Here is a 15,904-nt window from a genome sequence, read left to right on the forward strand (position 1 = left end):
GGCAGAATTTTTTGGCTTCGGTGTAAAAGGAGCAGTGTGTGTGAACTTCCAAGTGAAGTTGCAAAAAACCATTAGTCACCGTGGTTACTGGGTGGGGTAGAAATTTAATAAATAATAAAAAACAATAAACTGACACAACATAAGCAGTCAAAATATATTGCCAAACTAGAGAAAAACAAGTCAAGGGATTGATGGCGAGTTAAAAGCAACTTACATTTTGCTTGAGCAGGAGCCCCCTTTTGGCACAGGGAGCTTTGGGCTGATGGAGCTCCATCTTCCATTGACATATGAAAAAGCCCTTTTTCAATGTGGGAGCTGTACATTTGGGGTCCTCTGCAAAGAATTACTAGACTACAGTAGTTATATACAAATTCCTCTGGAGAAAATAAAGCACAACACTTGGAACTGAGGTGTTAGAATACAGGACATGTTTTCTTAGAATCATAGAATCGTAGAGTTGGAAGGGACCATGGAGGCCATCGAGTCCAACCCCCTGCTGTTGCAAGACACCAAGTCACACCATCCCACTCAGGTGGCTGTCCAGTTTCTTCTTGAATATCTCCAGTGTGGGAGAGCCCACCACCTCTCTAGGCAGCTGGTTCCACTGTCGTATTGCTCTGAGAGTGGGGAAGCTTTTCAGTATGAATCTGGGTTATCGCAACTTGAATTGATTATTCAGTGTCTTACACTCTGGCATCAGCAAGAAGAGATCTTGACCTTCCTCTTTGTGACAGCCTTTGAGGTACTTACAGAGGGAGATCATGTCCCCCCTCAGTCTTCCCTTCTCAAGGCTGAACATGCCCAGTTCCCACAGTCTCCTCATAGGGCAGTGTTTCCAAACCCTGGATCATTTTTGTTGCCCTCCTCTGGACCCTTTCTATTTTTCCTATAACTTTCTTAAATCTTGATGCCCAGAACTGGACACAATATTCCAGATGAGGTCTGACTAGTGAGGAATATAGAGGAACTACTACATCTCGTGATTTGGAAGTTATACTTCTGTTAATGCATCCCAAAATAGCATTTGCCCTTTTGGTGGCTGCATTACATTGCTGGCTCATATTTAGCATATTGTCCACAATTACTCTGAGATCTTTCTCTTTTTCAGTTCTGTTGAACCACGTATTCTCCATCTTGTATCGATGCATTTGGTTTCTTTTTCATAGGTGGAGAACTTGGCACTTGTCCTTATTGAATCTCATTCTTTTGCTTTGAGCCCAGTGTTCAAGTTTATCAAGATCACCCTGGATCTTCATTCTGTCTTCTGGGGTGTTTGCTATTCCACCCAGTTTTGTTTTGTCTGCAAATCTGATTACCTTTCTGTGTACTTCCTCATCTAAGAAATTAATAAAGATGTTGAAGAGCACTGGGCCCAGGACTGAACCCTGTGGCACCCCACTAGTTATCTCCATCCAATTTGAGAAGGTGCCATTGATGAACACTCTTCGTGTCCGATTTAGCAGCCAATTTTTGATCCATCTAATAGTTTTTCCATCTTGTCCAGCTTTTGCTTATCAGTGATGTTGTGTGGCACTACGTTGAAAGCTTTGCTAAAGTCACGTTTGATATGCATAGCCATCAATATGGATTATGAAATGATTAACTCTTTAATTGGCCCAGGTATATACTTCCAAACTGACATGAAGCTCCCTGGTTTAAAAATTAAAGCAAAGAGAATTTGTTGATTTGGGATTAATCACTAGAGCAGAGCACCAAGGAATCAAATGGATGATGATAATGAATGTCCATATGCAGAGGTGCCAAGAACCTATGTTTGAAACACTGGATGATGGGGAGCAGGAATTTCAAACACTCACTGACTCAAAATTAAGACAGCCAGGGACAGGACAAAGCCACATATGAACTGCATCATATGAAGCAAAAAGCAGCATGTAAATCATATGGCAGAAGCTGCAATATCCGGACTGGAAGTATATCAAATAATTCTTCTGCTAGTCTGGCATCTTCCTTTGATCGCTCTTCCCTACTGGATGCAGTGTGCACAGCAGAGAATGAATGGATGGTGGAAAACTGTTTTGTGTGAATTTGAGAATTTGTGTTTCCTGCAACAAAAGACAGCGGCTGCCTGAATGTGCTAGTCCTGGAAGAATTAAAAATGCACAAAGCTCGTCAAAGGGATGCATAAAATCTATCAAACAGTTGTTCCACATACCCCTGGGACTCCTGGTTGATCTTAAGTTTTGCACATTAACCCAACAATCTCATTGATCAATTGCATTAATTAACACTTTCCGGCATATAACAGATAGTTATGGGTGGAAGGGTACAACAAATACCTCTTTAGTTCAAGGGCGTGCCCGTGGCTTCATATGCATGCAAGAGCTGAATATATGTTTGTGGGAACCTTTTCTGAGTAAAGATTTTACTATCCTGTCAATCTGACAGGAGTGAAAGCTTGAAAACAAACATATGAATAATCTGAATATGCTCATCATTCACTGTGTTCATGCAGCAGCTTCATTTGCAACATCTCGGGGGGCGGGGGGCGGGATTGTTCGTCTTGCAGACCATTATGGGGTTTGAGGATGGTAGGGTTATTAACGGCTTAAATAACAATAATCAGTCGGTATGTACTACCAGTTTGTTGGCCAGAAGTACAGGATATGTGAGCAGGCATCATGCAAGATAGGAACTGGCAGAATGGTATTGGTTTGCCCTCCATAGATAATGTTCCTTAGATCTCGCAATTGGTCTTTCTTAATTCCCGAGGTCTGAGTGTATGTATTGGTGCATCTTGATGCCCACTTATTTGGCAGATCTGTCTTCAGCTCCCTTCCTGCCTACTGCAGGCCAATTTGTGCTCATGCATTTAAAAAATACATCGCAGGAAGCAATCAGACTCAAAATCTAGCCTCTGATCAGGCAGTTCTTAACATCATGAAGAGAAAACTGCTGCGATCCGGTCTTCGGCTCCCCAGCCCGCAATCTCTTCCATGCATGTGTTGTGCTCGTAAGAGCTGTGAAAGTCTTGTGACAGTTTGCTGGAATAGCTAAGAAAATTTGCCACAAAAGTAGTGTCTATGAGCAGGGTTGGAAGGCTAAATGCCTTGCTTTCTCGGAGGTAGTGTTGTTGTGTGCCAGCTGTGTCACTTCAGACTATATGGGGACTCACAGGCTCTCATTTTTAAAAAACTGGTATGTTGGCTATGTTTACAATATCTGGTTTCCTGTGTGTAGATAGACAGTTTGCTTTGGCGGAGTATTTAGTTGTGTGAACCCTCACCCCAACCTGACATGGTTACAGCTCAGCTCTAGGGATATTTTCTGGGTGAAGATTTTAAAATCCTATCCATTTGACATCAGTGTATTTTACCCATTGGGCCTGAATTGAATGCAGATGTTTATAACAAAAAATGGTATTGAAGTACTGCACACCTCAGGCTTATCTATTTGCAGTGTTTATATATTGCTCAGTTGCACACTTTCTGAAGCCGTTTAGACAAGAACGCAATGAATAGGATGCAATGAATTGACGCTGCTCTAGAGTTCGAGCGGCAAAGTGGTCTTTGGACCTTTCCTTCCCTCTCTTCTTTCCAGGCTGGCCTGCATCCCTTGCCTGGCTCATTCTTAGCTCACGCTCCTATCACCTCATTCCCTAGGCACATCTACCTGATTTGTCCCTTTCTAGCTTTGGAACAGGTCAGCCAGGGATCTGATTTTGGCTTGCCCGGCCCCTCTGGGATGCTCAGGCCATGCAGAAATTTTACCGACAGAGGATTCTTTGCTCCCTCTGCCCCCACTTCCATCCTTGTGCTAAAAAATTGGTTTTCAAAGTGTGCTCTGGGGAATGAAGGAGTTCCTGGAGAAGCTTCCTGAAGGTTTCTCAGAGCCAGGCTGCACGTTACGTGAACCACACCAAGTGTAGCTGAAACGTAGTTCTTGGTTTGTTCAAATGAAGGGGTGTGTGCACGTCGCACTGGGCCCGCTACTCACTTGGTGGGGGTTCATTCCATAACCCCACTACTATTCCCCCCTTTTCACTGAGGTTAAAAAAAAGAAGCAGCAAAATAACATTTCCAGTTGGTGTTGATGGAAGCTTTTTTCTTTTTTAAGCAAATTGCAGGGAGGGTGAGAATTGGGGGGTGGGGGGCGGAAATGGAGGGCAGGAGATTTAACCCTCCCCTTCTAGTGTGTACTTGTCCGGATCCAAAATGCAGCTGTATATGCTTACACAAGACTAAGTAAAAAGCTAACCTGCAGCTACATGCCACGCAGTTAGTGTAACATGTAGTTTGGCTCTCAGTGAGAAACTCTGCGATGGCAAGTGAGCTTTTCTGAAATCCAGCCTATTCCCCATCATCCCCCCCCCACCCCCATTATGTGTGGGGTTGCCCTGGTGTGGGTTTGGTGCATATGGCGCAACAGAGGCGCTGAACAGGTATAGCCAGCGCCCCACCAGAGTGGCGGTGTAGCTCATGTTCATGGGCGTCGGCGGGGTGCTGTGGTTCTGTAGCTCTGGAATCAATATGGAAAGGGCTCCTTGAAGACAGGAAGCGTAAAAAGCAATGCACCATGATAAAATGGCCTGAAGCAGAGGTTCGATAACCATAGATGCATTGTGGTTAGCATTTCATAGCAGGAGCTGCTCTGAGGAACTGACAACGAGGAGCGACAGTAGCGTTTATCTTCCATGCAGGTACCCATTGTGGGGCTTTCCTTCCTCCTTATCATGATCTTTAGGTCTGACTGCGGGCATTGCATGAAGGCAGGATAGCACAGAGCGTGTGCTGTCCCTCTTTGGCTCCTTCCTCACCTCCCTGGATCATCTTTAATTACATACTTAAATGTTTTCCCCTCCCAAAATAGACAGTTGACATGGGTTTGGCCACTGTTTACTTGACTGTGCAGTCTCAGAGTCTCTCTCTCTCTCTCTCTCTCTCTCTCTTCCTTACAGGAGATGGGAAATGCATTGCCATGGCTCTCGGACTGTCAGCGGAAAACTGGGACACCGACTAATGATTACACTGAGAACATGGCCTTCAAGTACCAGGAAACAGTCATCAAGTTTCAACCCAGGTATTCCCTTCCGAGGAAACACATTCTTCCATTTCTGTTTAACAGTACATCAAGGGTACTCCCTCTGTTACAGGTTGGTGTAACTTCTGATCCATCCAGCCTTATGCAGCCCACACATTTTCTGTGCTCTCTTGGGTACCCTCCCCTCACTGTCTTTTTCAGGCAAGCCTGAAAAATAAAACTGCAGGAAAAAAGCAGAGGTTTATTAAGCCCCTGCTGGGCTGCTTTACATGGCTGGTGTGTCATAAGTCTGTTTCATTACAGCATTATGTATGGTGTGTTAGACAGAAGGAAAGAGAAATGAAAATCCTGTATTAAGGTAAACCAACCTCTGAATTAAAGAAGGGTGAACTCGGTGATCTTTTCAAAAATGATGTTTATTATTTTCAATCAAAAATGAAGCCAATGGAAGTAATTTTCCTTCTAGGGTAAAAATAAACATCAGCTGTGCGACCGACGGGCACTTTCCTATTAAAAAGCATCTTGGGCCACTGACCTTTTTGTTTTGCTCAGTTAGTAACTATTAATAACAGCTGCCTTTGACCAAATGGGAAAAGATCCCTTGTTTATTTGGAGAACTATCTGGTGTTTCTGCTATCTTGTATAACATGCCATAACTGTTCTGAATATGGGTTGGATCAAATTCCAGAATTACAAGGCATACTAACAGCGAAACCACACTAGACCAATTATGCAATCAGCAATTGCATGGTTTTTTTAAAAGAAAGAGTAAAAAAACAGGTGCAGGCCCCCAGTCTGAATCAGACCCTGGGCAGGGTTCAGGGCTTTAATGTTCTGCTCGCTTTGTGGTTCCCATCCAAGTCGGTTGGCATGGGGCCTGCTGTTCGCTGCTGCCAGAAGAGTGGCTGGCCTCTTCCTAATACAAACCGCAGGCGCAAAGGGTCCTGGGCAGGCTGGACTCAGAGATGATCCAAGTGTTACGAGCTCTCCCTGCCCGTTGGGGGCCTGTGCTTGCTGCTTGCCCCCAAAATCCAGTCCCACCATTGCGAATTGCGTGGCACTGCATAGTTTTTGGCCCTGGCACATCTGCAGTGGAGATCAGAAAACTAGAGCTAAAGACAGGCATACAATTCTGAACAATCTCGCAGTGGATTCCTTACCTGTAGTAATATGATATGAGGGTGGCGGTGGGGTGGACCCAGCTTTGCAACTTGCCTTACAAATAATTACACACTTCAGGTCTTGTCCCACCTCTGATTATCCAAATAGACTGCTCACCTTTTAAAATATTGAGCGCGACATACACAATCCCCCCCAGCAAACCTTGTTGGAATCGTTGAAGAATGATTAGTCTTTATGGCACTTAGGGGTCTCCCCAAAGGCAGAGCTCTCAGGATAACGCACATAATTACCAAATGAAATGGCAAAATCAATACGAGGCACTTTATGTGGATCTGCCTTTGAGATTAATTCGGAAGCTGCAGCTTGTGTGGTGTGTGATCACACAGTGGAGCTTATTACTGTGTACATGTAGTCTTCTGTTGGAAGCTCTGCACTGGCAACCAGTCAGTGAGCAAGCCATGTGCAGGATACTGTTGCTGGTTCATAACTGAGAGCCAGTGTGGTGCAGTGGTGAAGAGCACGGGACTGGGACTCAGGCGATCCGGGTTCGAGTCCCCGCTCAGCCATGGAGCCCACTGGGTGCCTTTGGGCCAGTCACAGACTCTCAGCCCAACCTACCTCACAGGGTGGTGGTTGTGGTGGGGATAAGATGGAGGAGGAGAATGATGTAAACTGCCTTGGGCCCTTTGTAGGAAAAAGGCAGGATATACATTGAAAAATATAAATAAATAAATAAAATAAGACCCTAAGCAGGTCAGGACTATGTTTTCCAGACAATTTCCTGACTACTAATATTGCTGGCTATTATTTAATTATTTATTTAAAGCTTTTATGTACCGTCCGACTACTCACAATCTATTTCTGGTGAAATAATTTACTGTAATTATTGTATGGATTGGTTCGATCGCATTTTGTTATTTTATTTGGGGAACCACTCTGAGTGTGCGTGTGTCTATGTAGCCCAGGTCACAGCAGTCAAAAATGAAAAACAACGGCAGAAACAGAATTTACAGTCGTGATGACTCAACGTTAAAGGCAATTGTTACTAAAAAGATCACTGAAATAACCTTGAAGGTCAGACCAACTTTAAAAGGTAGCTGAACTTTTAAATGAATAGTAAAATTGAAAGCATGCAAGGCTCAAAAGGCCTTTCTTTGCCTGATACAAAAAAGTAAATAAAGTAGGGGCTAGACAAACCTCTCTTGGAAGGATGTCAGCAGGGCCTACCACTGAAAAGTCCTGCTGAGAAGTGACTGGCTCAGGATCAGGGCAGGGAGTGTGGAGACATCTGGCCCTGGTCCCTGTGATATCTGCAGGAGGGCTGAAGGGAAGCCCACAACCGATGGTTAAGCTGTGGGTTGTACTCGCCCTGGGTCATTTGCCTAACAGCCAATCCGCTGTGCCTTATTGAAAGCATGAATTGGTGTGACATGCAAATGTGTCCAGTGAGAGTGATGATATTTCAGAGTAAATCTACTATAGATCAGATCCGTATTTTTTTTTCAAACTCTGGTGCACGCCAGTCCGATGGTGCAGATGACCATTTTCTGGCTTTGAAGCAGAACTCAATTTTTAATGAAACTGAATTGAAAACATGCATGTTGCATCTGTACATGCACACACAGATCCCCCAGTTCATGCTGCTTCTTGCTTACAGTTCTGTGTTGTCTCTTTAGCCCAGCCTTCCCCAACCCGGCACCATCCAAGTTTCAGTGCAGCTGTAGTTTCCAGACTACATCTCCTATCATGCTGGCCCCTGATGGTGGTGCAGCTGATATAACTGATAGGACAAAACATTTGGAGGGCACCAGGGCAGGGAAGTCTGACTTAGATGTTTAATAATCTGTTAACAGAACCATGTATTTGTATACACAAGTATTAATGATTGTGGCCATCACTGTACATTGAAAGGAATATATTGCAGCAATGGAAATTCAAGTGTTATTAACAACCATGTTATGTTCCCCTGTGTGAGTCCCACTCCTCTGTTCTGTATTTTAGCAAGTTATACAAAATGGTGAAATTTTAATACATTTTAATAAATCCAGTGTAATGGGATTTCACCAGAGCAGTGACTGTATAGCATGCTGACATGGGCATCTCGGAAAATGCAGCGATTCTCTCTCCACCACCCTTATTTTTATTTTGTAGGACAGATCAGAGCGCATTCCTTTCTCCAAAAGACACTTCTGAACAACTTCAAAGCTCCGGTGAGGTAAGTCTGCACAAAAACGTAACCCAAGTTTGGTATAAGATGCTGCTGCTGTCCTTGTTTAAGCAGCTAAGGGCGTAATCTTCGGTGTTGTGCGGCAGGCAGTTCAGGGCGAAAGGCTTCTAAAATACCTTTCTTGAGCTTGCCTGGCTTTGCAATACAGAGCATGTAGTAATAAAGTTGCCAACAAGTAGCATCTCTCAAAGTAGCTGCGTCTCTGGTTGGTGGAGGCTCCTCTTGCCTATCTCAGGAGCTGATTCCAAACGGAATCCCTCTCTTCCCTTCCTCTCCAAATGGGGGTGGCTCCATCCTCACTGAGGTTCATGATGCATGTGGGTGGCTCAGCAGGACTACTGGAAGTTACTTAATTGGTCCACACATTTGGCTTGATCGTGACCCTCTGAACTGATGAACCCACCCCTCTCCTGCCCTGCCATTCCTTGTCCTCTAGCATCTCCCCCTGAACTAGAGGAGGTCTGGTTCTCACCAGCTATTTTGTTGATCTAGCACATTCCCCTTGGCATTTCAGAAATGGATTGCGAGCACTCCTCTCCTTCATTTAGCTCACATTCCCGGCCTGAGCATTCTAGCTTGAAATGCTGTATTTGGAGAGAAGCAGACGTTATGCCTGCTTAGACAGGAAAAAGTCCTCCCTCTCCCGGCATTTCTCAGCCAATATGTTGTGGGACCTTTTTCTGTCTTAAGTATACATAGGATTGTATCTTAAGAGAGACAAAAGGACAGGTGCACAGTTGGTGTTTTCCTCATGCATCCCATGATGACCCTCAGATACGAATGCTATACTTTAGATGTGATGCGGAAGATGCCTTGCTGAGACCCAGAAGAGCAATCAGAGCAGATAACACTTGGCTAGATGGACAGATGGATCGACTTGCCGCAAGGCATCTGTGTGTTGCTATATGTCGAGCAATGCAGATGAAACCTTCATAGCAGTTCAGACACAGTCTGTTTCCACAAAGCCATTCGGTGTAAGCCATCAAATGCTGAAACATCAGCAGTTAGGGAAAGTTGATAACAGCATGGGGATTGGTTAGCAGTTGGATGATGGTGATGCCATCATGCAAAAACCAGAAGAAGACTTTTCTGCTCGCTTGTTCCTTGGTCACCCTTGCGCTATTAGCTCTAAATATCCATTGTACCAAATTAGTTCTGGGATAACCTGGTTTGGCTGTATGAAATTATGTGTCACAGAAAGCGTACATTATACATTAGTCATGCTATCTACCACGTAACGTACTTTATTCATTTATTGTGTTTATTCCTCACCTTTCTCCCATTCTGGAACTCAAGGTGGTTCCCAGGGGTCTCCCCTCCAAGCTCAGTCCAGTCCCATACCTGCTTAGCTTCAACATAGCAGAGGCCTTACCTGCCTTCAGTCCATACTCTGGGCCATACGTGCAAATCCAAGAACTGTTGCAGCTTGGGTCAGTTTTTAAGACTGAAATGCCTTTGAAGATTAGAAGCTTCTCTAAGTGCGTTTTGTACAGGACAAAATGTTCCAGGTAGACAATAATCTTCATTAATCGGAGCAGAGTATGTGAAGATGTTACGCGCTGATAAGAGAAGGGTGTAGTAGAACAAGCGTTTCGGCATCTGCCGGCTTGCAAAACCATAGGTAGGATCACAGTGTGTTGCTGAAGGTATTGCGATGGGAAGCTTGCTTGGGGTGTGGAAGAGTCCATCCTGGGGCTGAGAAGCCGTTGGGTTCCCTGGGCTCCTCTTCCTGGCCGCCGATCCACTTTGCAGTGGCTCCGAGTCTGGGCTCCCGGTGAGCAAGCCCAGGATTCTCCAGGTATCCACCAGCAGTCGAGTGCCCTGAGCTGCACATGCAGTGCCCCCCTTGCTTGACACCTGCAGCAGCCATTTTATTCTGCGGCAACTGGTGAGGAAGAAGACCGGTTGTGTGGGGATTGCCAGGAACGGCACCCCACCTTGCCGCCAGCAGCATCTTCCCTCAGCGCTACCTGGAGCAGCTGCTTGTGCTGTTGCACCTGACATGGGGGAGGGTTGCTGGTGTTCTGCAAGGACCTGCAGACTTTCTCTTGGCTCAGCTTGCTTTCCAATACCGGGCTGAGCATGAGAGCAAAGCACATGAACTGAAGAGGGTCGGATTCTGCTAGGTTTCAACCCAGCTGTAAGCTTGATCAGATCACGGGCAGCCTTAACTCAGATAGAAGTCATTCAGCGAATAAACCAGAGGATAACTGACATGTTCCAGGCAGAGAATCACATCATGGTTGACCAAGAACATAACCCTATACATGTCAAGATAGAGAAAAACTGCATGGCTCCCAGCATGCACCAGCCAGCAATGATGGTTGGGACATGCTGGGAAAAGGTGGCATTTTTTCTTTCTAAACCTGCGCAGGATTGTGCCCTAGAGCTTTATCTGCAAAGGGTGCTTCTCATACACCAGACTTGACACAGTGGGAAGCAAAAGTAGGTGTGATTTGGTGCAAGGATTTACTCTAGAATTGATCCACTCGGGATGCAGTTGTGGGTGCAGGACCATCAAGGGCGAATGCTGTGGGGGCACATGGAACATAGGATGAATGTTTCTTCATCATTAAGCCCCACCTTACAAAGCTTGTGCCCTAAATGAAGGAGTTCCCCCAAGCGTGGCCAACATGTTTCATAAACTGCTGGAGAAAAATAAGATCAGAATTATTCTGCATGGTGACATAAATCACACACCAAGAAAAACTGAATAGTTCAGTATCTTGTATAAACAATGTTGATTACACGCACGTGCTTGTTCTGCAGACTTCAGTCTAGTTGTGCTAGGACATCATCCTGGCACAATCCACTAGCCCTGAAAGTTGACCTGGAATTGCTGGAAATCTTGCAACGTCCTCTACTGAAATTTTGCAAAGCAGTATTTTCATATCATCCATGTAGAATGCTGCGAGGGCATTGCCTTTTTCGAATGAATGCTGAGATTCTTAGACTGCTGACTTCTGTGCCAAGTACCTGCTGTGTCTGTAGTTGTGTGGTTGTACAATATGCCAGGTCCCTACAATTAAGCTCCTCACAAAATGCTGCTGGGTGGGTGTTTACATAAGATGAGGCATCGCAAGTGACACATAGGTTACCACGATGCCTCTGAAAAGAACGGGAATGCTGCTACCGTAATGCAAAGACTGTTCTGCTGCTGAATAAGCTTCCGGCACTGGTTAAGAGAACATCCTATTCTTCCCCTTTAATATCCTTCAGTTGCCATTAAATCGAATGCTGTTCCCTTTCTTGCTTCCCTCATCCTCTATTTATATCCAGCCATTCTGTTCAGGTTGTTGCTTAGTGGGCTCAGTAGTTGAAGTTTAGAGATGTTTTATTCCAAAAGGCTGCCTGCTAGATGTCAGAAGTATGTGGACTGGCTCAGACTGGAGGCAAGGTGTAGCTCATTAAGCGGCTGGCAATAACCCAAATTTTGCAGGCAAAATGCACAAATTGTTTGGAGGCGTTACTTCATGAGACCACACTGGGAAACTTCAGCAAAAACTCGGTTTGGTGACTCATGTGGAAGAGATACAGGGTGGGAGTAGGTTGTACTGGAGGTATTGGAAATGGTGGTCTTTTTCAACATGGGACATGCTCGGCTCTAACCAGGGGGTGAGGCAGCTGATGAAGCAGTATATTTGCTTGCAATGCTGGCGTCAGCTCAGGGATGAGCAGTCACTTGATCCCCAGATGTTTTGGACTTCAGCTCCTGGAAGATCCTGCCAGTATGGCAAACAGCCAGGAATGCTAGGAATGGAAGTTCAGAACATCTGGAGACACACTTTCTGATCGCCCCTGATACATATTCAAGCCAGTTCCCAAGGACAGGATCAATCAGTTAGTCTATTCATCCAGTCTGTGTCACTTTTGTGGCTCCGGTCTGTTTTCTCCTGTTTCCGCATTATTTAAGCAGATGCCTAAATGAGCATTTCTAAATGATTTTTTTCCTTACAATGCACTTTCATATGAGTCAAGAGCCGTGTCAGAACATTCGAGATGCACAAAAGCTAGCAGATAGCAAAGTTCTGATCTGCACCTTGGTCTGAGAGATGTGGATCTGTTTAGTTCATATTGGCATTCATAAAGATCAAATTCCTCAAATATCCCCAAATATTCCAAGATTCCTGCATGTTTGACTAAGAAACACAATCCTGGCTAGGTCCTATGCAAATGAAGTGGTGGGGGTATGCAAATAGATTTCAGTTCTCAAAAGGCTATTTATGTATTTATTAAGATTTTCTAACCCATCCACTCCTAGTATCTTGTGATGGCTTACCAAAAAAAAAAAAAAAAAAAGGGTTCCCATTTAAGTACTATGGGTCAAAATAAGGAGATCAGGTGTACCTCTATGAGGAGATGGACTGAAGAGGTCCAAGCCATATACATTTCACCCAAAATCATGTCAGGCATTTCTCTAATAAATCAGAAGAAGTAGCAGCAGCCTTCATACCATGTCTGAATATAGTTAGTTCACAGATGCCCTGTAACAAACAGAACATGGACCTTTTGCGTTGCGTTGCCGTTGGTTTGTTCCACGCACAAAAGAAATGGCTAGCAGAAGGTAACTGAGAATGGTTTTTTCCCCCTTCCACTTTAGCGGCTGTTGACAGTTTCCTTGTTTATCACATTCAAAAACCATAGCAGTTTTTCTTTGAGATAAATAGAAGTAGGCAAGGATTTGTTCTCTTTAATCTTCTTTCCCTCCAGTGACATTTAAATAGACTGCAAATCTACCCCCGTCTTTTGAATTATCAGTTTCTCTGAAAGGATGGTTGAAAAGATTTTAATAAAACCTGGGCGACTAGTGTTAGAAATGGCTTTTTCACGGATGCTTGCTTTTTTCAATGTGCTCCGGCTTTATTGTAAGCATGTTACTTCCATGTTAAAGCATCCCTGAACTTCTTCAAAGGACTTCTGTGTTTGGCTGCCATTTGATGTGGGGGCATAAGCTGAGCTTGACTGCTCAGAAAGGAGAGGCTTGGGTTCAAATCCTGGACCTTGCATTGAGATATGGCACCCTTGAATAAGCCCATCTTGTTTTGAGTTACATGGTGCATTAAATGAGTGTATTATTAACATACCTAATGGGGCTGCTCTCAAAAAGAATGAGATACATGCACTCTGGCCTGTGCTTTTCGGAACAGTCTATTGCATGGATCATAATTTATCTAATACTTAAGGCATGTATAATTTTGAGTTGCATGTTGTTAGATCAGCCATGTTATTGAATTTGGCTCTGTTATTATTTACTGCTATTGAGAAAGGAGTTCAGCAAGGCTGTATACTGTCGCCCTGCCTATTTAACTTATATGCAGTGCACATCATGGGAAAAGTGGGGCTAGATGAATCACCAATTGGAATTAATATCAACAACCTCAGATATGCAGATGATACCCCTCTCATGGCAGAAAGTGAAGAGGAACTAAAGAGCCTCTTGATGCGGGTGAAGGAGGAGAGCGCAAAAGTTGGTTTGAAACTCAACATTAAGAAAACTAAGATCATGGCATCCGGTCCTCTCACTTCCTGGCAAATAGATGGGGAAGAAATGGAGGTTGTGACAGATTTCATTTTCCTGGGCTCCAAGATCACTGCAGATAGAGACTGCAGCCAAGAAATGAGAAGACGCTTGCTCCTGCGGAGGAAAGCTATGGCAAATCTAGACAGCATACTAAAAAGCAGAGACATCACCCTGCCGACAAAAGTGCATATAGTCAAGGCTATGGTTTTCCCAGTTGCAATGTATGGCTGTGAAAGGTGGACCATAAGGAAGGCTGAGTGCCGAAGGATTGAGGCCTTTGAATTGTGGTGCTGGAGGAGACTCCTGTGAGTCCCCTGGACCACAAGGCGATCAAACCGGTCAGTCCTAGAGGAGATCAACCCTGACTGTTCTTTAGAAGGCCAGATACTGAAGATGAAACTCAAATACTTTGGCCACCTAATGAGAAGGAAGGACTCCCTGGAGAAGAGCCTAATGCTGGGAACAATTGACAGGAAAAGAAGGGGACGGCAGAGGATGAGGTGGCTGGATGGAGTCACTGCAGCAGTCAGCATGAGCTTAAGTGGACTCCGGGGGATGGTGGAGGACAGGAAGCCCTGGAGGAATGTTGTCCATGGGGTCTCAATGGATTGGACACGACTTCACGACTAACAACAACAACATTGTTTACTACAATTTGTATAGTACCATTCATCATGCATGGTGACAAGTCCCTGTCCCAAGCAAATCTGCAATCTAGCATGTGTCCCAGGAAAAGGAATAGATTCCTGTGTTTAAATCTATGTGTAAACAGGTCTAGGGTTAATGGTTAGCGTAAATTGCTTCATGCTGACACCCACAGTATACTGTCCATAGCACAGCTCATGGGTGCTTGACCTGAGCCCCAGTCCTGGCCTGACGCTGTGCTGCACAGCTAGTTAAGAGCTGCTGAGCAGAGAGAGACCCAGCTGCCTTGTCCAGTTATGTCTTGATAATGCAGGTGAGATCAGTGGGCAGGAGGTGACAGGTCAGCTTCTTTAACCATGTTCCAGATTCCTGCAGGCTTTTCCGGAGCTCTGAGGGGAAAGAGGCCATTGCAGAACAGAGAGGGAAAGGAAGGGATTTAGGAACATATCACTGATGGCTGGAAGATCGCTCCCAAATATTAAATATTCAACAAGCAGTAGTGAAAAGCAGGCCTCTACACTGCAAGTCAGGGTTATGAGGGCATCCCTTGGACCCCTCTCCCTCCGCCTCTAACCCTGTTTGCAAGTTGGAAAAGTCTGAGCTGAAAATAACGAAGGCAAGAAAAGTGTGGCAAACCCAGCGATCAGCAGATGGTCAGTCTGAAACTGAACCTGTTCAGATATGCTTCTTGGGCAAGGCCTATCTTAGCCAGGCTTCTGATAGAGGGGCCATTTATGAATTGCCAAAAAGAGGGCAGAAGAGGATAGATTTGCATGAAATGTGCATATATGTAAAGATGCAAACTGAGAAAAGAATGCTAAAGTGAGATAGAAATACAGTGCATTGCGCCATAATGTGGGAGGCCACGACCAAGGGAGGTGCTGAAGACCCCCTTAGCGTGCTGCCCAGGTGTGGCCGAAGGACACTGCCCTTCTTTCTGATGGTGCTTTTGTTTTTGATCGAAGCTGCACTGCACAGCACTTCAAGCAGAGAAGTCCTTCAAAGTCAGGGATGGTGCTCCGACGGCCCTTCAAATAGATGTCTGCCTTCCTCTGAAGAGGACACATGGCCACTCTAGCTGCCAAGCTTGCTCCCCACCACTTGCGGATGTTCTGGTTGAGCTGGGTGGGAGCCCTTGGACCCAATCCAGGAAGTAGGTGAAGTTGAGAAATGGCTAAGAAGAATGCTTGGCCACTCAGCTCCAGTTCCCACCCTGAGCCTTTTCTTGCTGCTCATATTCACCCAGGTATTGTGTGGCCATTTCATCCTAGCCCCATTTCCCCTGTCTTATTCCTCACCACGTAAGTGCATCTCTTTGCTTTGCTTTATCTTATTTACTCTGGTTCATTGCACTCCCTTATAAAGTATATTTTTAAATCACTGAAGATCAA

At 44.9% G+C, this 15,904-nt stretch overlaps 1 protein-coding gene across 1 annotated transcript in view; it reads left to right on the forward strand.

Annotated features, from left to right (window-relative positions):
• FAM13C (family with sequence similarity 13 member C) overlaps positions 1-15,904 on the forward strand; it is a 52,781-nt gene that overhangs the window by 12,812 nt on the left and 24,065 nt on the right. Inside the window, exons 4-5 of the mRNA XM_044420061.1 lie at positions 4,916-5,037; positions 8,272-8,335. Coding sequence (XP_044275996.1) covers positions 4,916-5,037; positions 8,272-8,335 — 186 coding nt within the window. The remainder of the gene's footprint in view (positions 1-4,915; positions 5,038-8,271; positions 8,336-15,904) is intronic.

The sequence above is a fragment of the Varanus komodoensis genome, unplaced genomic scaffold, assembly GCF_004798865.1.
Source record: "Varanus komodoensis strain SLA01 unplaced genomic scaffold, ASM479886v1 scaffold11, whole genome shotgun sequence".
Lineage (NCBI taxonomy): Eukaryota > Metazoa > Chordata > Lepidosauria > Squamata > Varanidae > Varanus > Varanus komodoensis.